This window comes from Leucopleurus acutus, assembly GCF_964270905.1.
Source record: "Leucopleurus acutus genome assembly, chromosome: 7".
Lineage (NCBI taxonomy): Eukaryota > Metazoa > Chordata > Mammalia > Artiodactyla > Delphinidae > Leucopleurus > Leucopleurus acutus.
This window is the reverse complement of record NC_139150.1, coordinates 83,204,547-83,228,057: the sequence shown is the minus strand read 5'-3', so window position 1 is coordinate 83,228,057 and position 23,511 is coordinate 83,204,547. Positions and strand designations below refer to the sequence as shown.

At 45.1% G+C, this 23,511-nt stretch overlaps 1 protein-coding gene across 3 annotated transcripts in view; it reads right to left on the bottom strand.

Moving 5' to 3' along the window:
• Positions 1–23,511, bottom strand: part of NTRK2 (neurotrophic receptor tyrosine kinase 2) — a gene marked incomplete at both ends in the record, with an annotated part of 376,408 nt that overhangs the window by 55,646 nt on the left and 297,251 nt on the right. For all 3 annotated transcript variants that reach the window (XM_082842860.1, XM_082842861.1, XM_082842862.1), the window contains 2 exons: positions 13,138–13,372; positions 19,803–19,975. In XM_082842860.1, the coding sequence (XP_082698986.1) occupies positions 13,138–13,372; positions 19,803–19,975 (408 nt within the window). The remainder of the gene's footprint in view (positions 1–13,137; positions 13,373–19,802; positions 19,976–23,511) is intronic.

Genomic DNA, 23,511 nt, shown 5'->3' with positions numbered 1-23,511 from the left:
AATGTCATCCTGCCAGCAGGAATTTTCTTTGTCTTGAGGCTATAAAAGTTGGCTACTAGCCCACAAAGCAGGTCGGCTCTCCCCGGTCTATCAGGAAGTCGGCCCACTGTATTTGCAGCGCCTCTCACTAACTCTGCTCTTTGTTCTCAATAAACTCACTCTTTTCTAAAATACTTTGTGTTTGGAAATTCTTCTTCCAAACCGCGCTTGGGCCACAACATTATGGTTCTGAAATTTAAAGTATCCCTTTTTCTCCTGCAGCCAATAAAGCTTTAGGACACGGTCCTACCCAGTGAGCCAGTGTCCTAGATGGACCTGTTATGACCACTAAGGGCAGAACTCTGAGAATTCACCAGGCAGCTGTGGTTGTGCTGAAGGCACCAGGGAGGTTCAGAGTGGGAAGAACACGGTTTTCTCCTTCCAGAACAGGGGTTCAAATGTCAGCTCTGCCACCTGGATGAGCTATGGCATCTCAGGAAACTGACTTCACCTCTCTGAATATTACTCTCTTCATCAGTATGCTAAAGATGGTTGAGAAGGTTACATGTCAAGCTGAGATATTAAAGAAGGCCAGTAAATGTTAGTCTTCCTTACAAGACCCAACATCAACCCTCTAACACATTAACAGGAGTCTTTTAAGGTCACAATTGTTTCCTACAATGAAGCCTAATGAGTTTGCCAGAAGAAATTCACTACTTGCCTTAAAAGAGCTGGGAAGCATGCAAACACCTGAGGTAGCTGCACACACACACACACACACACACACACACACACACAAATGCTGATACTGGATTTAACTCCCTGTGCAGCTTCACCTTGGAGTAAATTTTCCCTCTGTGCCCTGAAAATTGGGGCATCAATCCCTCTATACCCTCGCAAAAGGTTTCTGTGTTCGAACGAATTCTGAGGCATGAGCCTCAAATCTTCCTCACCCTCCACGGCCGTATCCCCGTCATCAGCAACATGTGAATGAACCAAATTATCTCCAGGGCTGAGGGTGTGGGCCACATCGCCGGGCTCTGCCGTCAAAGGAGCCCAGCGTCATGTTCCACCCCCTTAGGAGATGGCTGATGCTGTCATAGGGCTGTGAGGGAGGAAGCCAGCCTGGAAATGCCATGTAGGGAAGAAACTGTTCCATTTCAGTGTGAGAATTCTAAAATAGCTGCTAATAAAAAGCCTTCATACTGTGACACTTCAATACAGACACCCACAAGGATACCTTGACAAGCTGTTTGACTCCTCACAAGTCTTTTCTTGCTTTTCCTGCACAGGGCCCGAACCATCGCCCACACGGCTATACAACCATGCAGTGACGGAGAAGGCCAGCAGGGGTCTGCCTAGTCTGCGGCGCCAGCCAGGGAGCCCGGGTTCCTTCCTGGAGGGAGCCATCGCTGATCTGATGTTGGCTTGTCCAGGCACCTGTCACAGCAGTTTGAACCTGCTACTTATTCTGTCTCTCTCTCTATCCTCCTGTTGTCTTTGACAATACTTACCCAGACAATGAGTTAAGTTTACCTCCTAGGATGAGAGGGGAGAGTACCAAATAATATTTCATTTACCAATTCAGAAATGCCATGGTTCAATGAATCTAGGCTCTGAAGATAAGGAGAGTAGGATATGACTGTACGATAGTGATTAAAATCCAAAGAGTTTTTCCCACTGGAAGTCCTAAAAAATCCATTAATTACTATAGCACTATCTCCATCAGGAAAACAATGGGTCAAGTTTGAAAGAATTTTTAACAGCACCTATTCTATTTTTGAAGCTTGATAATTAAGATCTTTTATAAAGTTACTATATGAATCTTAGCATAGATGAGACCATGTTAGCTATTTTCTATAAATGCTGCTGAGCAGGACCTATACGATTCTTGTACCTGGCTGTCCATCAGACTCACCTAAGAAGCTTGTTAAAAATATAAATTCCCAATTCTCATCTTCAGTGATGCTGGATCAGTGTATCTAAGGTGAGGCCTAGTAATCAATATTTTGAAGAAAGCACTTTGAGCTATTCAGAGGTATGGTCAAGCTTGGGAGCCTATATAGTGGGGAGCACGATAGTACCAGGCAAGGTAACCCTGCTATGCTTCCATTAGCATGAAGAGAATCTGAGAAGTTGTCTCACAGTTGGATATCATAAAGCAACTTTATGTTTGAAAATTCTCTTAGTGGAGTCCAATTTGGAATTCGTTTTTATCTGGTCAGTAGAATTTTTCAGGTTTTATGCCTGTACTAAGTTCTCATGACCACAAGTGGAATGACCACCAAGAGAAGCTGCTGCAACTCTGCAGAGGAATCAATCCTGAAGGTTTTTTGTTTGTTTAAAATTTTATTTATTTTTTGGCTGTATTGGGTGTTTGTTGCTGGGTGTGGGCTTTCTCTAGTTGCGGTGAGCGGGGGCTATTCTTTGTTGCAGTGCATGGGCTTCTCATTGGGGTGGCTTCTCTTGTTGTGGAGCACGGGCTCTAGGCAGGCGGGCTTCAGTAGTTGCGGCACATGGGCTCAGTAATTGTGGCTTGCGGGCTTAGTTGCTCCACGGCATATGGATCTTCCTGGGCCAGGGATCTAACCCATGTCCCCTGCATTGGCAGGCAGATTCTTAACCACTGCACCACCAGGGATGTCCAATCCTGAAGTTTTTAATGTCTTTGCATGTACACAGCATTAGGTGAGGTTGTCGTAACAGTCTTTTGTAGTTTTATAATTTTTTTCAAGTCTGGACAAATAGACCAAACAGGAATGTGAACTAACTGCTTGAGGACAGAATTCTAAGAAAGTTTTATGGAGAGTTGAGAGATGGAGTCAAATCATACTTGCACTTGGAGCTATTTCCATCCTGAAGACCCACTATGGTGGATAACATCTTTACTTTTAAAGACTTCCAGGGAGAATGGTACATAATCTTTCTCAGACCTTCCTTTTAGGCAATTATCATTATCACTAAGAACCTAGAAAGTGCTCAGCACTGTGTGAGGCATTGTGGAGGTCAAGGTTAGAAGATGCACATTTTGCCCAAGAAGCACTTGTAATCAGGTCACCTAGTCTTGATTATAACTTCAGTCATCTGCAGTAGTCTTTAAGTTCAATAACACCTTCATCTGCTATTCTTCCTTTAAGACCCAGGTCAAATCTTATTTCTCCCAGAGAATTTTCCAGATTTCATCCCACATGCCAATAAAAATCAATTTATCTCTACGCTTCACAACTTGTATCATACTGCCTAGCATCAGAGTGATTCACTATGCTTCTTCTCCCCAAGAGATTTGTGGTTTTCTTTAGGGAACAGAACATGTCTCATTCAGAATCTACATATTGAAGAAGTATGGCTAAAAATTATATATGCAGTACCATCTTGGACTAATTCAGTCATTTATCCATCCAAGGTGCTCTGTCTCTGACCACAGGACAATGACTGTGGGAAAATGTAAAAAGTGTGGAGCATTATTAATATTCTGCCCACACATCTTTTTCCAAAGCCTTCTTGAACCAGTTCACACTTTGAGCCTGGGGAATCTCTCAGAGGTAACAGGGAAGCTTAGATAATTTCCTTTTGCTCAATACTCACTGAAGATGGAGACAATCTACTGTCTTACTAAAGTAATAATCTTGTGTAGGCAGGAAAACTTTGATTGTAGAAGAAGTATTATGTAAATGTAAGTTATTTAATTAAAAAGAAAAAAATCCTTCACAGGAAGTAGATGTTCTAAAGATGTGGGAGAACTTGTTTTCTTTACTGCAGTTTGTAAGTGGTTCACTGATAGATTCTTTTTAATGACATATTAATCATGAGAAATGGCGACTGTCTTCTACCTTTAGGCAAAGTGGAGTACCAGGGAAAAAATATACCTTCTTATCTGAAACAACCAAAAACCGGCTTAAATATGTGTAGATGAAACAATTATTTTCAAGACACTAGTTAACAGGCAATGAGGGATAACGATTCTTGAGAGATGAGAAACAAACATAGTGAGTTCTATGGTTATCAAGCTTAATTCATTGAAAGAGACAGAGGGCTCCAAGTGGAGCCCAGCATGCTCCTTGAATTAAGGAGATGGAGCAGAGAGCCTGGAAAGATCAAGGTGACTCGAATGGAAAAGACAGAATACCAAAGAAGAGAGAGCTGCACACAGAGAAAACTCTGAAGATTTATAGAGTGCGCCCCTCACGTATTCAGCTGAGTATTGACCACTGCACACACGTGAGGACACTATCAATGGCTGGGGAAGACTGTCCAAAAGGATCAGTGCCCAGTGCTCACACAGGACCAGTAATACTGCCAGTTCCCGATGAAGCAGAGTGAAAACCTCATGATTCATGGGGAATTAGGTAGAGTACCTAGTAGATCTTGCCTCAGTAGTGGGGAATTATTAGCTCTAAAGTAGGCACTGGTCTGATACTGCCTAATAAATCTTAACAGCAACACACAAAGGGATCAAACAGCTTCGAGGCAATATAACCACATTCCAGAACAAAGCCCAAAAATATTTTTAGGAAGGCAAAATATCTAGCATCCAACAACATAAAATTCACAATGTCTGGCATCCAATCTAAAGTTACCAGGCATAAAAAGCAGCAGGAAAATAAGATCCATGATGAGAAAAATCAATCCATGGAAATTGATCCAGGACTGACACACATGATGGAACTACAGACAAATATACTGAAAACATTTAATATAACTGCATTCCACATGTTTAAAAAGTTAACTAGAAGACTAGAAAGTATAAGAAAAGGCCCATATTGAACTTGTAGGAATGAAAACTTGAATATGTGAGATGAAAAATATATTGGATGGGAATAATGGAAAATTAGACACGGCAGAAGAAAAAAAGTTATGGAAGTTGAAGACAGAGTAATAGAAACCATCCAAAATGAAACACAAAGAAAAGAGAATCTGAAAATATGAAAAGAGCTCAGTGGGCAATGAGACAATTTTAAGTAGTTTAATAAAAGTGAAATTGGAGTCCCTAGCTGGTACATAGGGAGAACAGAAGAAATATTTGAACAAATAATGGTCAGAAAATTTCAAATTGATGAAAACTTACAAGCCCACAAATCCAAGAAAGCCAATGAACCCAACAGAAAATCTTAAAAGCGGCTTGAGAGAAAAGAAGCATTACATACAGAGGAGTAAAAATCTCCTACTGAAAAACGCCAGCACTTTTGTATTTTTAGCACTGATTATGTGCCACTTCAATTTATTGTCCTCAACAAGCTTTAAAGGCAGGAGCTCATTGAGAATAAAGAAACAGAGACCATGAGGGCGCATCAGGTGAGTATGGCATGGTTTTCTTTGCTCTTCCCAAACCCATTCACCCATTCACTTTCAGTTCCTTTTTACCTATAGTAGAACCATAGTTTGTCTAGGTCTTCAGAAAGCCACTGATCTCTGCAAGTGTATTCAGTCCTTAGTCTTGGCCCACGTGTGGCCAGTGAAATATAAGAAGGAGTCTTTGCAGAGATGTTCTGGGAAAGATTTACTTCCTGATGAAAGGAAGGCATGCAGGTAGAAACTATCTTTTCTCTGCAGCCATCTTGCCCCCTTCCTCCTCCAATTGCATGTTTGACATGTTTGGAGTTGCTGCACCCATCTTTCAGCCATGAGGAAAAGACCAAGAAAATGCCAAGTGCCAAAAAATTGCTCTGACATTGAAAAGCTTCTGAACCAATCAGAAACTGCCTACCTGTGAACTTCTTGTCATGCAAACAAAAGCAACTCCCTATCTGCTTAGGGCATTGCTAGTAGCTAAGTGTTAAATTCATTCCTAATGGATAGAATCATAAAGTTAGAAGAGAGAAATTGGAGATTCAAACCTTTGCCCTTAGGACCCCAGTCTGATGCTCTTTCCTCTATACTCCAGCTAACCCTTTGTTGCCAGCTTCCTTTTTTAAGGAGCTCTGGTCTCAGTGATGCAAAGATATGGAATGTCACAGACTTGAGACAGCTGAGGCCTGACTGCTTCAAAAATGGGTAAAAATGGGAGAAAGTACCTGCTGAGGATACCTCTCAGTACTCTGAGGAATAAGAATCCTTCTGGCCCAACCAAGTCAATAGGCTATGGCCTACCTTCCCTTCCAGCATACCTGAAAGCACACTTAATTTCTGTATGTAGTACTTCCATGTACAAAGCAGATGGACTTTTGATTTCAAGAAGAAGAAACTCAGAAGACTGAAAAAACAAGAGGATTTATGCCATCTCCCGCTAACAGACTTTACTAGTTAGGAAATGGATGAAACCAGGCCCCTGGACAAAGGATCTCCAGGCCAGCTCTTTTGTGCAGGCTTTGGCCGCTTTCCATAGCCCTTCTTAAAAGGCCACAAGTCCCAGTAATAGATTAAAGGCTCTGAGGCGTTCTGTAGAAAGGAAATTATTCTTACCTTAGTGACCATGGATCTCTTTTACTGGTGAACAGCCTCTGACAGCTCATGGTTCCAGTTTGAGAGAGGCTGCTCTAGGCCAAGCAAATATATACAGCAGTGGAGATGTGGGGATCTGTTGGGCGGATCTATTTTCATAAGCTTCCAGAATGCAATCTGACATGTCACTTTCTGGCATAAAAATTCTCAGTGGCTTCCCACTGACAAAAGGACCAAGTCCAAAGTCTTTGGCATGGCAAACAGGCCCCCGTGAAATCTGATAATAGCCTAAATAGCCTACTTTTTTAGCCTCAGAGGCATGCAAAGGAGTCCCATTCCCTGGCCAGGCTTCGCAATGTTTACATTGCCATCTCTTGTCCTATGCTACCTCCTATGCCAAGAATTCCGCCCCTCCCCTCCTGGCCCACAGCCTTCTTGCCTCTAGAACAATTTTGGGTTCATATCTTAAATACCAGCTCAAATGTCATGTCTCTGTGAACCCTACTCTGGTTTCCCAGTGTAGGCTGGTGGCTTTCTCTTTAGGGTTCCCAGTACATATTTCTATTACAGCATTCATCACATTATCACATGTCTAAAACATCCTCCTTTATTATTTAGTACAGTATCTAACACATAGCAGCTGCTTCATTAATGTGTGTTGAATGAATGAATGAATACTCACCCACCCTGTTGCAACTCCAAAGCATATGTGAAAGGTTCATAGGGCGGCTTGAATACAAATTAAGCCAATTTAGAATCTTGAAACAATTTATGCCAATCAGCTTTTATATAGAATTAGTCTGAACTCAGTGTTCTGATTTCTCTCCAACAGACAGGTTCCTCTGAACTGTGCTCTCTCTAACTGTTGTACAAGGCATAAATTGAAGATGATTTCAAAGAATAAACAAACTCTTACATTTCTGGGGCCACTTTAATCAAAAGAACCCAACCAGAAAGGTCTATAATTGTTCATGTGAAAGTTAAGAGTCATTGTGTGAGTATCTATTAAGGAGGAAAATAAGGAAATGGTATCTGCCAAAGAGAGTTAATGACATAGAGGCATTCTTCTTTCAGGAAGGGATTGTGTTGCCTCTTAAAATGAATGCCATGCCTGGCTTTATGGGTTCTAGGCAAAGTATATCAGAAGTTTTTCTATTATAGTATTAATGTAAATAAGTTTAAGCTCTGAGCTTTCTACTGAAAATAAATTGTCTGAGATAAGAATGTCTCTATATCTCTGGCTTTACTTCCTGAAGACAGCACTCCTAGACTCACAGACAGGGTATCTGCAAATCTGAGTATCTTCTGTATTCATCAACAGGGCTAAAAAGATATGCTCATCAAGGCTTTTCCTTATGTGTGTCCTGTTCAGCATACATAGTGTGTGCCCTGCACTCTTACAGTTTGCACAGATACAAAGATATATTAGACTTGTTCTCTCCCTGCTCTCATATCAATGAGAAGACATGCACATGAACAGGTTTCCATGATGCAACGTGCTCTATGCTGTAATGCTTATTTATATGAAGTATTGAGGGATCACAGATTTGTGAGCCATTACTCTGTGTGGAGAACGTCAGGGAGGAGCTGGAACTGGAATTGGTAGATGCCATGCTGGTCCTCATAGCGGGAATGACCTGGGCATTTTACACAACACACTAAAAACATCTGTGGAATGAGCTGAGGTCTATCTATCTATCTATCTATCTATCTATCTATCTATCTATCTAACCATCCATCCATCCACCTGTCCGCCTACCTACCTATCTAGAAATGTTCACATTACATACAAATATTTCTTTTAAAATAAATACAATTTTTCAAAGACCAAGGTATGAAAGTTCATCCTTGATTATTTCCTATGTGCTTGTCCAGTTCTTAAATTACCTAAGCCTTCTTCTCTCCTCTATGGTTCAGGACTTTATTTTCCAATTTATTACCCCTCTTCCTTCAGGGTGGGCAGATTAAGGGACAACGTACTGAAGTTCAAAACAGTTCTTTTCCTACTTGTTATATCAGCTTATTTTAAGAAAAACCATCGTCTTTTCTCTCTGCTGTTCATAAACTGTATTAAGCACTTGAAGATGATTTCTAGACTTGTTGTTTATATCATTTTAACACTTTAGGATTCTGACCATGGCCTTGCTTAGCCAAGCTATATTTATTGGCTTCTTTTAATCTCCACCATTAATCAATTTGCCGATTCTGCGTCCTTCTCTTTTCTTCTTAAGTGAAAGATGGATTAAAGGATAGGATTTCTTACCTCTTGCCACCATAAAACTAAAGCCCAAAGGGGTATAAGACTTAAAAGCGAGGATTTCAGATGTTTGGGGCTTTCTACTCGCCAACGGTCACATTCATTTTAAATGCATGTTGAAGCCAAATTGTGGAAAATACCAAAGTGCACATTAAAAAAAACTCAGTGGATACACTGTGGCATAGTAATGACCAAGTAGAGTGAGATCCTAGGTCTCTGACAGGAATCTGGTTCAGATGCTTCCTAAATGCCAGGCTTTGCCAGTGGAGGGAAGGAATAAAAATGAAATGAAAGACTGGTACTGCAGAGCTGCTAATTAAAATAATTCAGAGAACATAAATGCTAGAGTAATTTTGGACCTGCCATATCAGGCTGGTTTCAATGCAAATGTAGTGTTCCGATTTCTTCCTTCTTTGGGAAGATATAATTAGCTCAGCTGCAACAGGGTGGAAGCCTCGAGGCAGCCGTTTCCTGGTGCTGCCAGCTCCCCCATGATGGAGAAGCAGCTGCCACCCGCCCCTCCTGCCATGGATCGCACAGAGCTGGGGCCACCCTGCAAGGCTGCTCACAAGCCACCATGAACAGAGGCTCAGGCTGCCATTGGGACTGGTTCTTGCTTAAAGATAAGGGACATGTTACTCCTTAATAATCCAGTTGACTCTAGGCCCAATCGCCATCCTTCCATATAAGATAGCCTTGGTGAACTCAAAAATCCTCCTTCGTTACTGTGGCAGGAAGGATACTTAACACTGGTGATGACGGCCCACGTTGGCCACAGCAGCTTCCCACCTTGGAGTGTGCAGGCTTTGGGAGAAGCTAGGAACAAAGCAATGAAGAAAACGTGCCCACAAATGAGAAACCAGAGCTGTAAGGAGAACACATTCCCCAGCTGGCGTGGCAGAGAAGATGAAGAGACACTATGATGGGGACAGGCTCAATGCTAAGCTTATGGATGATCCAACAGGTGGGTAACTCATGTGAAAGCAAGAGTGTCCTGGGAAATAGCCATTGCATGATGTACTCAACTCACCTGCAGAAATAGAGCACCAGCTTCTACTTGTCGATTTGACAAACTCAAGAGAATGGACTCTACTGACAGACTTTTGATATTTAAATAAGCAATAATATTCTACAAAGGAGTTCTATGACAATAAATACTTTCATGGAACCAAAAAGTGTACCACCATTTTGAAATTTTAGAGAAGGCAAAATAGAATGCATAATTTCTTAGTGGTCCTAAGCTACCATCAAATTGTCAGGTTCTTACACCCATCATCCACTTTCCTACCGGCTCCCACCCAGGCCCACCTATCATAGAGGCCAACAAAAGGCCGTTTTTTTTCTCCTCCTTCTCAGCGGGAACAACAAACAACCAAGCAAACATACAAACCCTGCAGCTGCCACTGAGTAATGACCATGGTGGGGGGATTAAATCAATGCGGCATCTGAAGAACATTTCTTAATGACTGGGATAGTTCCATGAAGACCATTTAATAAATAAAGGAACTGGGAATCATTGTTTCCTCCAATCAGTTCAGAAGGAAATACTTCAGGAAAATGTCACTTAAGTGGAGGATTTTCTTTTCAACAAATCAGAATATATGGTAGATGACAAACGACAGTGTTTTTATAATGCATAAATGACCAAGGCTAACTTCTCAGGTCTATAACGATGGTCACTGTTTTGTTAGTATTTTTTAGGCTTTTTTATTGAGATACAATTCATATACCATAATATTTACCCTTTTAAAGTATACATTCAATGGTTTTAAGTATATTTACACATATACTAAACAGTCATCACACTACAGAATTCTAGAACATTTTCATCGCCCCAAAAAGAAACTCCATATCCAGTCACTCCTCGTTCCCCATTGCCCCTCAGCTCCTGGCAACCACTAATCTATTTTCTGTCTGTATGGATCTGCCTCTTCTGGACATTCCATATAAATGGAAGGCATGTCGTATGTGACCTTTTGCGCTTGGCTTTCCGCACTCACCATAGTGTTTTCAAGGTTCATCCACGTTGTAGCATAAATAAGTACCTCATTCCTTTTAATTAATGGATAATAGCCCATCGTATGGATGACCACATTCTATCTGTTCACCAGTTAATGGACACTGAAATTGTTTCCACTTTGGAGCTATAATGAATAATGCCGCTATTTCGTTTGTGTACAAGTTTGTGTGCATGTGTGTATGTATGTGTGTGTGTGTGTGTGTGTGTGTGTGTGTGTGTGTGAACATATGATTTCAGTTTTCTTGGGTATATACCTAGGGGTAGAATTGCTGGGTTATATGGTGACTCTGTGTTGAACATTTTGAAGAACTGCCAAACTATTTCCAAAACAGCTGCACCATTTTACATTCCCGCCTGCACTTTATGAGGGTTCCAATTTCTCCACATCCCCATTAACACTTCTTATTGTCTGTTTTGCCAAGTGGATGTGAAATGGTACCTCACTGTGGTTTTGATTTACATTTCCCTAATGACTAATGATGTTGAGCATCATTTTATGTACTTATTGGCCATTTGTACATTTTCTTTGGGGACACCAAAAGAAACTTAAACCCTTTGCCTATTTTATGATTGGGTAATTTATCTTCATATCATTGAGCTTTTCAGTCTTCTTCCTCTGAATTATTTTTCTAGAGATTGTAGAAAAGGACACTGAGTTCTACTTAGTTCAGTCCCGGTTTTGAGAATGAAGCATAACTTTATCGATTTGGATAATGATAAGGTTGAAAATATTTATCGAGCACTTATTTTGTGCTAGACACTCGGAAACCTTTATTAACTTACTGCGAAAGGGAGAGCTATTGCTTGGGCCACATGTTTCTTCCTTGGATGCTCATCAAGATCAGCACTTAAGGAAGAACTCACGTGTTCCTTTGTCTCCCGAGACCGGGAAATGCCCCTATCCCCACTTCCTGCCAAGGGAGCAGAGCTAACGGAGAAGATGCATCCATTGGCAGGTAACCTGCCGCCATGTTTTAGCTATCTGGAATAAACTAGTCAGTCATTGCTAGACTCAGGACAGGTGCTCTGCAACTCTGTTTTGAACACCTGAAGTTAAGACTGCCCATGTTTCCTGCAAACACAACCAAGAAAATCCTTTACGATTTGGTCTCCATCCTTTCTTGCTGTATAAAACGTGGACAGTGCTCATCAAGGTGACAAAGGAAGAAACCCCACGTATCAATCTCTAGAAGAATACGCAGCAAGGCAATGGATTCATTGTCTTAGACTAATTGTAGGAAAGTCAGCTCGGCTAAAGGGCAGAGGCACTGGAGGTGAGGGAGGCTGCAGGGAGGAGTACAGGAGACAAACTGAGAAGGCTCCTCCTCAAGCATAAATCATCAAGGGCAGAGCAAAGGCAAGCACAGGCATTTCTTCACCAGCCCTAACCTAGTATGAAAGTTAGTGGAGTTCTAAGTTTTACCCTCTTAGGTAATATATTTCTAGAACATTTATTTCTTTTTCTTCCTACACCCCTCTCCCTTTAAAAATCAAGCAAAACAACAAGAAAACAAAATTGGTGGTTTGAGGTGTTAGAACACAACCCAAATCTTCAATATCATGACTTCCCGGTTTCCAGAAATAACCCTTTTCTTTCACACCCAAGTTCTGAGATGTCAGTTAAATCTAACACGCCAAGGATGCCAACTCCAGGTAATCAGTGGATTTGAATTATTGTCTATAACTCTAGCTGTTAGTGTTTCAAATGGGGGAACCCCAGGCAGACTCGGTAGGACAGAACCTCTTACCAAGATGGCCACCAGCCAATCCACTTTCATTCAAGATGGCTCTGAGTGGGAGCTTCCAGGGTCTTAGTGTACTTTCATTTATGTGAACCAGTTCACCCTAGATCAAGCCTCAAACAAAGGCTCCTGGCATAGTTTCACAGAATCAAATCCAAACCTCAAAATCCTTTAACCTCATGGCCTCCTGGAAGTTTTCCAAGGGTTCCCCTGGCAGAACTCTCATGTTGAGAACTTTCCTCTTGGAGATCTCACAGACAGCTCTGGAGAGCCATGGAAAGAGCAGGACGGTGTTGTGGGCTGAGCTGTGTCTCCCCCCAATTTATATGTAAAAGGCTTAGCCCCTAGAATCCCAGAACACAGCTGTATTTGGAGATAGGGCCTTTAAGGAGGTGATTAAGCTAAAATGAGGCCGTTAGGGTGGGCTCTAATCCAGTCTGACTGGTGTCCTTATAAGAAGAGGAAATTTAGACACACAGAGAGACCCCAGGGATGCCCGTGCACAGAGAAAAGGCCATGTGAGGGTGTACATAGTGAGAAGGCACTGTCTGTGAGCCAAGAAGAGAAGCCTTAGAAGAAACCAATACTGCCGTCACCTTGATCTTGGACTTCGAGCCTCTAGAACTGTGAGAAAATCAATTTCTGTTGTGTAAGCCACTTAGTCTGCGGTATTTTGTTGTGGGAGCCCTAGCAAACTAATACAACGAGGGAGCCCCAGGGAAGGATGGCCCTGGGGTCTCTTTTTCGGTACAGCCACTCACCCTGTAGTAGTCAGTGCTGTACACGTCCCGGGACATGCCAAAGTCCCCGATCTTCACCAAGAGGTTCTCGCCCACCAGGCAGTTCCGGGTGGCCAGGTCTCGGTGCACGAAGTGCTGGGACGCCAGGTAGACCATGCCCGCGGCGATCTGCTGGGCGATGTGCAGCATCTGCGACTGCGTCAGCTCCGTCGGCGGGTTGCCCTCGGCCATCAGCACGGCATCAGGTCCGTGCGCCCTGGGGAGAACACAGAGGGCCTTGCTGGAGCCTCAGCTCTTTGCCTTGAGGGGCCCTTTGCCCCACATCAGCTGCTGGTATGGAAAGATGCTGCCTGACTTAGCAAAAGAGGAGGGAAGGATGCTTCACCCACAGTTTTATCTCTAAAGCCTCTAGAGCACCTAGGCTTTATTTCCCAGAAAGTCTAGCATTTCCAGGGCCATGTGGGCCTGAATAGTGCCCCCCTCGACACACAGACAGGTTCACATTTTAGGGTTCTGGAACTATGCTGGGATCGGGCACTGGCTAGATCCCAAGACCCTGAAAAGCAGTGGGTGGACGAAGCAAAAAACAAGCAAACAAAAAAAACCCAAATCAAAATAAAACACTGGGGGAAGAGTTTGGCTCTCCTGGAGTGAGGGGTCACTGCACCCTAGCAGGAGCCCCAACTCTGTCCTCCCAGCCACATGCTGCAGCAGAGGGCCCTCACTCCCTCCAGAGTGCAGCTCTGCTCTCCCCTATTCCACCTGCCCTGTGGCCCAACATGGCTTCAAGCTGCCCATGTTATCCCCAAGCCCAACTCAGCAGCATCCCAGGGCATCCTCATCCCCGACATTCATTCCCAGTGAAAAATACCATCTCCTTCGGCCCACCCCTACCCCTGACCTCCAGCTCAACACATGTCCTGGGCACCACACAGGAGAGCCTTTTGAATCACAACACATTTATTCTTTTACTGGGGCAAGTCTTATTCCCCACACTATGGTGGGGGGCGGGGGGAGCTGGGAAGTACGGTGTCTTATATCTTCTTTATCCTCTGTCTTACACACCCAGCCTTTTCCCAGCTATGCGACAACTTAAGGCACCTTTTTTTTTTTTTTTTTTTTTTTTTGTGGTACGCGGGCCTCTCACTGTTGTGGCCTCTCCCGTGGCGGAGCACAGGCTCCGGACGCGCAGGCTCAGTGGCCATGGCTCACGGGCCCAGCCGCTCCGCGGCATGTGGGATCTTCCCGGACCGGGGCACGAACCCGTGTCCCCTGCATCAGCAGGCAGACTCCCAACCACTGCGCCACCAGGGAAACCCGACTTAAGGCATCTTAACACTGGCATGTGCTTCAGGGAGGGGAGGGTCCCAGTCTTAGGACGCTATCATGAACCGCTCCCACCCCCCTTTCCTCATTCCCCACCCCGGAACCCTGCTGAGCTGACTGGAGTCACTGCCCCTGAGGGCCTGAGGGGTGCTGCAGGGCAAGGAGTAAATGTGTCCTTTGCTGCTGGACGTGCCAGGGTGGGAGTCAAAGGGCTTCTGTCTCCCAAAGGGAAACAAGGGAGGAGATCTCCTTCAGGACAGTTGGAAGCACTTAAAACAAACATAGAGGATTCTAAATGTTAGAATTTAAAGTGGGTGACCCCACCTATGGGGGGCCAGAACTATATGAGTATTTGAAAATAAGAGAGCCAGAATTACCCAAGAACATTCAGCTCATTTTGCCCCTCCTCCAACCCACCAGCCCCATAGACCCTCCCGTCATGGCTCCAGCCACAGTGGTTCCCAAAACACGCTGTCACCAGATCAGTCATTCTTGCATTTTCAGAGAACAAGTACTGGACAAGGAGGTGAGGAGTTTCCCAGTCCTCGCGGTGTCCAGCCCCATGATCTGGGGAAGACTTTTAACTTGTCCAGTCTGTAATTTCCCCATGAGGCAAAAATCCATAGGGGTATGATGTTGGGTGATCATTTAGGTTCCTTTTATTTCTGAATATCTGGATTTAGCCATTCCTGTTTTTGTACAAGGCAAGTCCTGACACATTTATTTCACCTCCATTCAAACTGCAGCCCCGACTGCCAATGGTCACACGGAGGAGAATACGGGAAAAGCTTCGGGCTCTCTCCAGCTCAGAATCTCCCTCTGGAGTGAGAAGTCTTATAGTGCAGCGGCCAAGGCTCTGGGTTATCAGAACTGGACGTGATCTCCTTCTAACATGCTAGCTGTGGGCTGAGGTGGGCTACAGAACGTCTCTGGGCCTGTTTCCTCATTCTGTAAAGTGAAGATACTGACTACACCTTCCTAATAATATGACACTGACAGGGGATACTTGAGACCCTGCTTGTATGGTGCTTTGTAGACTTTCATTGGAAAGCTGGAGAGAAAGGCTTTGCAAACAAAGTTTTCTTTAAAAAGAGAAATGGACGGTGATACGAAAACACAAGTCATCATCCGTGCATTTCTTTTTGTGGTTGGCCTGTGATGGGGCTCTCAGGGTCAGCCCCGCCCACCTCACTAAAGGTCACTGAAGCCCATCCCTTCCTAGCAGTGAAGGGGCAGGGGAAAGTGACAGTGTTTTCAATCATCATAGGAGACACCAGGAAAAGGACCTAGGGATGCATATGAATTATGGGAAATCCTGAAACACCCAGAGAATATAGGCCAGGATGAAATCTTCATAGATTTAGTTCAAAGAGTGAAATAAATTGTTGATTTTTCACAGCCTTATTTCAGCTCCAGAAATCCAGACTCCTCTAAGAATCTGTCTATTGCAAAGACTCCAGGAAAGAGGAAACGTTAGAGGCCAAGCACAAAAGGCCAACTCTGTGCAAAGCCCCCATCTGCCAGCTTTCCACTCTGTGGCACCGGAGAGCTGGCGCCCTCCGGGGCCCTCTGCACTCCACCTCCTTCCCTGTGGGTTGGGGCAGGCTCCTGCATTTTTAACCAGCTGTTGCTCCTGCTTGGTTCTGGGTATTTGAACAAGGCTCATTTTAATAGAAGAAGCCTTTGAATGCTTTGCTTGGGCAGAAAGTCCTGCTGTAAAACCAGGGCAGGCAAGTCTTCTAAACAAGTTCTTAAGAGGAGTATAAACAATGTTGCTTTGCTTCACTTTGCTTCACTCCACAGGTTACCCCTCAGCTCTTGGAAATAAAAACGTATTTCACCTCTTCCAGGAGAACACACCTTAAGAGGGGAAAGCACCGCCGGCGCCCTGGCTCGGGGAGCAGGTAGTAGCTTCAGCGGGATTCTGACGGGGGAGGCTGCCCACCCTGCCTTGTTCGGCCTGTTGCCTCCCAATGAGGGGGACGGCAGCCCTTAGCCACATTCCTCTGGCTCCAGAATTCTACAGGACACTGCTTTCCTTCTGGTTTTTTAATGGCCACTTCAAGAGGAAGTACTGACATGGTTAAGACTACAGGTTTTGCAGTCCTGGCTATGGGTTTGAATCTCAACTCTGTCACTCACTAGCTGCTTGACTCACTTTCTTCAACTGTAATATGGAAATGATGGTAATAACAGCTTACTATGTTGATACATTTAAAACATTTACAATGCTTAGAAAGGCTCAACAAATAAATAGCTTTTTTTTTTTTTTTTTTTTTGGCCTTGCCACGCAGCTTGCGGGACCTTAGTTCCCTGACCAGGGATCAAACCTGGCCCCGGCAGTGAAAGCGCTGAGTCCTACCTAACTACTGGACCACCAGGGAATTCCTGATAAATAGCTGTTATTGCTTGAGAAAAAAAAAGCTGTTGTCTATCTTCCCCTCATTGGAAGGGAATTCAGGAGAATTCTAAGGGGAAAAATTGTCACCTCCTTGAAAGCAAGGACAATGTTTGACTACTCATCTCCCAGCCTACCTAGCATAGGGCCTGGTCATGTTGGTCCTCAATGTATGGCTTTTGGATGAATAAAAAGGGTGGGAGGGTAATTGTAGACAGCTGTCTTTGTAGGGCAGTTCCAATGACACTTGGGGACACATTCATGGCAGTGTAAGGGCTGGGTTCCCTTCCAGAAAGAGAGGACAGACTAGTTCACAGCACATCCTTGGACCTGAGAACCTGATGCTTGGCATGGAAAAGCTCTTGTTCCCAGAGTTCAGCAGATTCTGAAATGGAGCACAGGAGGTTTTCAGCAGTTCCATGCCCTGTGCAAGCTGCTAAGGGAGAATTAGGTGCCTGCTCCTTCTGGAAGGCAGGAAGGAGAGCAAGGGATGGAACTGAAAGAATCAACACACACACACACACACACACACACACACACACACACACACACGAGTCTGAGCTCACAGAGGCATTTAATTGCATCCAGGTGAGTACATTTGAATTTATTATGCTACAGTTTTTGGAAAGTACCATTTTAAGTTAGGGACATATCCTAAAACATGGGAACAAAGGAAATTAGCTCTATAAGCAGCAGACCTCAACCAAATTCAGCTTCTTTTCTTCCTTTCACATTAGATTTGTCAAGATAATGTGCAAAAGCTCCCATCATCCTCTCCCCTATCACCCGTGCACATGTATTCACGAGGCTAGGGATGGTCAAAATGATCCAGACTGTACAAATCATGGGTGACATTTCTAAACACAGCAGTACTCTCTTACCCTTCCACTGTTGTCTCAGCAATTGACTTATTCCTTAAACTGTACAGTTCCTGAACCTTCCAGGGGCTGCATGAAGCTACTGGTGCCGATTTCTGTGGAAAGCTCTCTTCAGTGCCCGTAGAAACTAGAGGAGGACAGAGCAGTCTAGGTGCTGCTGTAACGCAAAAGGCGTCACTTCCCCGGGATTATGGATGCCTCAGCCAAAATAAAGAGGAAAATGTGTCAGAGAAGAAGGGTTGTGGGGACAACATCTATTGATTACCTGCCATCACAAGAGTCCTGACACTAGGCCTTGAAATGGGTGTTATCACACCCATTTTACAGGTGAGGAAACTGAGGCCAGTGAGGAACATCTTTCTTATTTCTCCTAAATTATACTAATCTTTCAAAGATTAGTTATATTTTAAAGAAAACAGTGTGCGAGAGCCAGATGTGACTTTAAGAGTATCTAACTCAGACCCACCTGAGAGTTCTGGTGGCTGAGGTGCTGTGGCTGGGGACCCACCCACGGGACCCAAGCATCTGATGCTGAATAGGAGGGAGAACCCGGATCTCCCAGCCCTCACTACTGGGACCTCTTACTCTTTCCATTGTTCGAGATCATAAATGTGCGGCTTCCATCGTGCCTCTGCTTAATGCAAATGAAAGCATCGCTTGTTCTCCTTCACCAAGGAGGGTCTGGATCAGCACATTTCTTCTCTCCCCTGGTAGATACAGGATGAGAACACTCACTATGGGCTCCAGCAGGGTGACCACCAGCTTCCTCTGTCTCTCTCATCAAACTCAGCTCTCCTTTCGATTTCTCTCAGCTGGTGTATGAGTAGAAATCATTACTAGCAGAATTCAAGCTTCTGCTTGTTGAAAACTTCCTACTTGCTCCTATGCTACGAGCTTTCTATTTATTCTAATTCAGCCCTCCTGCCTACCCTGCTGGCTCAATATTATCATCACAACAGCTAAGAGACTTGCCCAAGGTCATTCAGCTAATAAATGCTAGAGCTGAGATTCAACTCCAGCTCAACGTGCTGCCCGGATCATTACTATCTCCTCGAGAGACGCTGCCCTGCGATCCCTTTTACCTTGCACCGTTGTCCTCACTGTTTCAAAGCAGCGCCGCCCACCCGCGCACCCCACCCCCGGTTATGCACACTCGAAACCGTCTCTCACTTGCTCTATCCCGCGGCCCCTCGCGGGCCCCCGCACCCATCACCCCAAGGAAGGGACTTCCTGAGAACCCACTGCTGAACCAAAACCCAATTAGGCCCATGCTAGAAATCCAAGTTACAACGCTATTTAACAACCCAACGACTCCCTTTTATCCTCGACATTTTCCCTTTCCTCACTTTGCTGCCTTCCAGTTTTCCCCGCTGGTCACAAAACCCCTCGTGTCGAAGCTGACCATCTTTTTCTGACCTCCGGGACTCAGTAAGGGCCCCAGTCCTCAGTCTTCAATGGTCCTGTCCAGTGTCGTTTTACCTCCTTCCTCCTAGACGTTTTGCTCTTTCGATGCTGTTCTTTGCGCTCGATCCTCTGACCGACCGACTTCCTGGTTCTTCTTTCTGTCCTCAGAGTAAAGTCCAAATGCTCGCCTTTCCAGCCGTGACCCCCTCCTACCCCGTTTTCCACCTCCCCTTGCCCTGGTTTATTGTGTTGTTTGGCATCTCCAGACTCTCCACTCTTCACCAGACCAGACCTTTCCCTGTGACACCTGGGTGCCTGAACTCTTGCTGTTCCCTTCGCCCAAATAACATTCTTCCCTTATCCACCTGGCAAACTCCTACAGAGCCTAGGGCCCATCTCAAATGCACAGGTCATGTACCATTTAATGAAGCAACGCTCAATAAACACAGGTGAAATGGAGTGGAATCAGTATCACATTATGTAGAGTTTGTTGATTCAGGAAAAGGAGCCATGCAGTGGCCTCAGGTTCTTTCTCTGTAGTAGGCATTGATGTTGTCACCAGGACAGGCTGTTCCAGAGAAAGGTCCAAGGGCCCCTTGGTCCTTCCCAGGAAGCCCCCTCTCCTCACGCCCAGGCTGTCTGGAGCCCACCTCCCACGTGGCCCCCGGTGCCCCCTGTACCTGAGGAACTTGTTGAGGTCCCCGTGCTTCATGTACTCAAAGACCATGATGAGCGGGTCACCCTCCACGCAGACGCCATAGAACTTGACGATGTGTTCGTGCTGGAGGTTGGTCAGCAGCTCAGCCTCGCGGTGGAAGTCCTTGCGTGCGTTGTCACTGGCATCCTTCAGCGTCTGGGGACCAGGGGCAGAGGGGAGAAAACCGACACAGCTTAGACTGAGGGTGTGAGAGGGAAGCTGCGTTGAGAGGAATTCCTTTAGGGGGCTTTGAGGTTCCTGGATGGGAAGGACATTCATCTCATGTATCACCCAAAAGATTGAAAACTAGCCTAATTCCTGAGGAAATAAGGTTTGTATGAATAACTGAGGAAAAGTTCCTTCTGGGTACGCAAAGGTTTAGTTTATGAAGGATTTACATAGATGTTCTTTCATTAAGTGACAGACATGAACTTTTTACAGGATACTGAATATAGTTCCCTGCGCTATACAGTAGGTCCTTGTTTATCTATTTTATATATAGTAGTGTGTATCTGTTATCTGTTAAACCCAAGTTCCCAATTTATCCATCCCCCCCTTTCCCGTTTGGTAACCATAAGTTTGTTTTCTATGTCTGTGAGTCTATTTCTGTTTTGTAAATAAGTTCATTTGTATCATTTTTTAGATTCCACAAATATTTGTCTGACTTCACTTAGTATGATAATCTCTAGGTCCATCCATATTGCTGCGAATGGCATTACTTCGTCCTTTTAAAGGGCTGAGTAATATTCCATTGTACATACGTACCATATCTTCTTTACCCATTCATCTGTCAATGGACATTTAGGTTGCTTCCATGTCTTGGTTATTGTAAATAGTGCTGCTGTGAACACTGGAGTGCATGTCTTTTAGAATTAGAGTTTTATTCTTTTCCAGATATATGCCTAGGAGTGGGATTGCAGGATCATACGGTAAATCTATTTTTCGTTTTTTAAGGAACCTCCATACTGTTCTCCATAACGGCTGTACCAGTTTACATTCCCACCAACAATGTGAAGGGTTCCCTTTTCTCCACGTCCTCTCCAGCATTTATTATTTGTAGACTTCCTGATGATGGCCATTCTGATGGGTGCAAGGTGCAGACATTAACTTTTTATCACCTTCATCCTTTTTAACCCTGGTCCCAATTACTACCTCGGACATCTCTCCCATTTGGGGGCTGGTTGTACTTTCTAGGCTGCTCTGCACACCTCGCCTCTGCTCATATAACCTTTGTAAAGCTTTATATTATGGAAATATTCAGTAGAGAGAAGATCATAATGACCCCTCATGTACCCATCTTCCAGCTTCAACAATGATCACTTTGCCAGTCTTTATTAAGTAAGGTCTCCAAAAAGCCTTCCCCAACGTGTGCCCACACACACTGCTGGCTCAGGAAACACCCTTGCCAGTGAGCTCAAGAAGGCCAGTCATGCTGCCACAAAGACAATGCCCAGGAGCATGCCAGCTGGCCTCTGGTGCCTCTAGTTCCCTGCTCAGCCACCACAGTGTCACAGCAGGGCACAGCTGGCATTTGTTGGTGCCACGCACACATGCGGAGCTCCTGTCCTGTGTCAGTCACTGACCAGAGCTGCGGTGGCATCAAGAAGACAATGACCCAAACAGGGGCCTCAGACGTTCATGAGCAAATAGGGTGATACATCTCAATGATAATTCAAGCTCCAAACACAATGCCTGAGTGAACCGGCTCCGCTGCGTCTCTGTACAGCTTGATCTCTTGACGTGCCTGTCTTGAAACTTATGCTTCCACCTTATGAAATGTCTGCAGCTGCCCAAATGACACGGGCCATGCCCCCCTGCCCCTGCCCGTGTTCATCCCTCTGCCTGGGATGCTGACTTGGTCAGGGTCACTGGTGTTGGAAGTTGAATAATGCCCCGCCCCAAAGGTATCCACATCCTAATCCCTGTAACTTATGAATATGTTACCTTACATGGCAAAAGGGACTTTTTTTTTTTTTTTTTTTTTTTTTGCGGTACGCGGGCCTCTCACTGTTGTGGCCTCTCCCGTTGCGGAGCACAGGCTCCGGACGCGCAGGCTCAGCGGCCATGGCTCATTGGCCTAGCCGCTCCGCGGCATGTGGGATCTTCCCGGACCGGGGCACGAACCCGTGTCCCCTGCATCGGCAGGTGGACTCTCAACCACTGCGCCAGCAGGGAAGCCCCAAAAGGGACTTTTTAATAAATTTATTTATTTATTTATTTTTTGGCTGTGTTGGGTCTTTGTTGCTGCGTGCGGGCTTTCTCCAGTTGTGGAGAGCGGGGGCTACTCTTTGTTGCAGTGCGCGGGCTTCTCACTGCGGTGGCTTCTCTTGTTGTGGAGCACGGGTTCTAGGCACACAGGCTTCAGTAGTTGTGGCTCACAGGCTCTAGAGCGCAGGATCAGTAGTTGTGGCACACGGGCTTAATTGCTCCTCGGCATGTGGGATCTTCCCGGACCAGGGCTCGAACCCGCGTCCCCTGCGTTGGCAGGCAGATTCTTAACCACTGCGCCACCAGGGAGCAAAACAGGCTTTGCAGATATGATTAAGGATCTTGATATGGGGAAATGAGCCTGGATTATTGGAGTGGGCCCCAGTGTCATCATAAACAAGGGTCCTTCTAAGAGACCGGCAGGAGGGGGAAGAGAGAGAAGCTATTAGGATAGAAGCAGAGGTCAGAGAGGAGAGAAGATGCTGTGCTGCTGGCTTTGAAGAAGGAAGAAGAGGCCATGAGCCAAGGAATGTGGGCATCTCTAAAGGCTGGAAAAGGCAAGAAAACAAATTCTACCCTAGGCCCTCCAGAAGGAGCCAGGACATCTTGACTTTAACTAAGTAAACTGATTTCACACTTCTGCCTCTACAACTGTGAGAGAAACAATTTGCGTTGTTTAGGCCACTGAGTTTGTAGTAGTTTGTTACAGCAGCCATAAGAACTAATACACCTGGCTAACACCTAGCAGTCCTCCAAGACTGGGCTTGGCCATCACCTTTTTGAGAAACGTTCGCTGACCCCCTCATCATTGTCACATCCCCACGACCTGGCCTCCCAGGCTAGGTTGGATGACCCTTCTAGGTACACCTCGTACCCACCTCTATCACATTGCCAGCCACAGTACATTCTCACTGCATGTTTATTTGCTTATCTCTGGTGTATATGGTGAGCTTCTTGACCCAGGGACTGTGCCTTCCACCTCTGCACTGCCGGCATTGGGCACGGCACCAGGCACATGGCAGGTATTCAAGATTTATTTGTGCAATGAGCCAGGGTTTAAACCTGGACCTTTTGATGAGAAGCTAGAACTCCTCCCCTTTGGGTACCATAGTGTGAGGATCTGCCTTTGACTGAAAGGAGAACACAGACTTTGGCTCTGCTCTGGACCTCTCTGAACTCTGGTTTTCTCTTCTGTAGGGTGAGGGTAACAATATCATCTACTTCACAGGGTCCCTGGGAGGATTGGACGAGATAGACTAAGTTGAGATGCCTCCCAGGCTCCCTGGTACAGACAGGGATTTGGGAGATTTGAATTTGAAACTCCAACCTAGTTGCATTCAATTTGCTCACGCTAGGATCCAAGAAGGCCAGAAGGTGCATGGATAAGGCAGGGGGCCAGCCCAGGGCATGAAAGTGCCCCTGAGTCTGCCACTGGTTCCCTCCTGAAATCCCTTGAAGCCTGCAGAGTTTTCTCAGAGATCCAG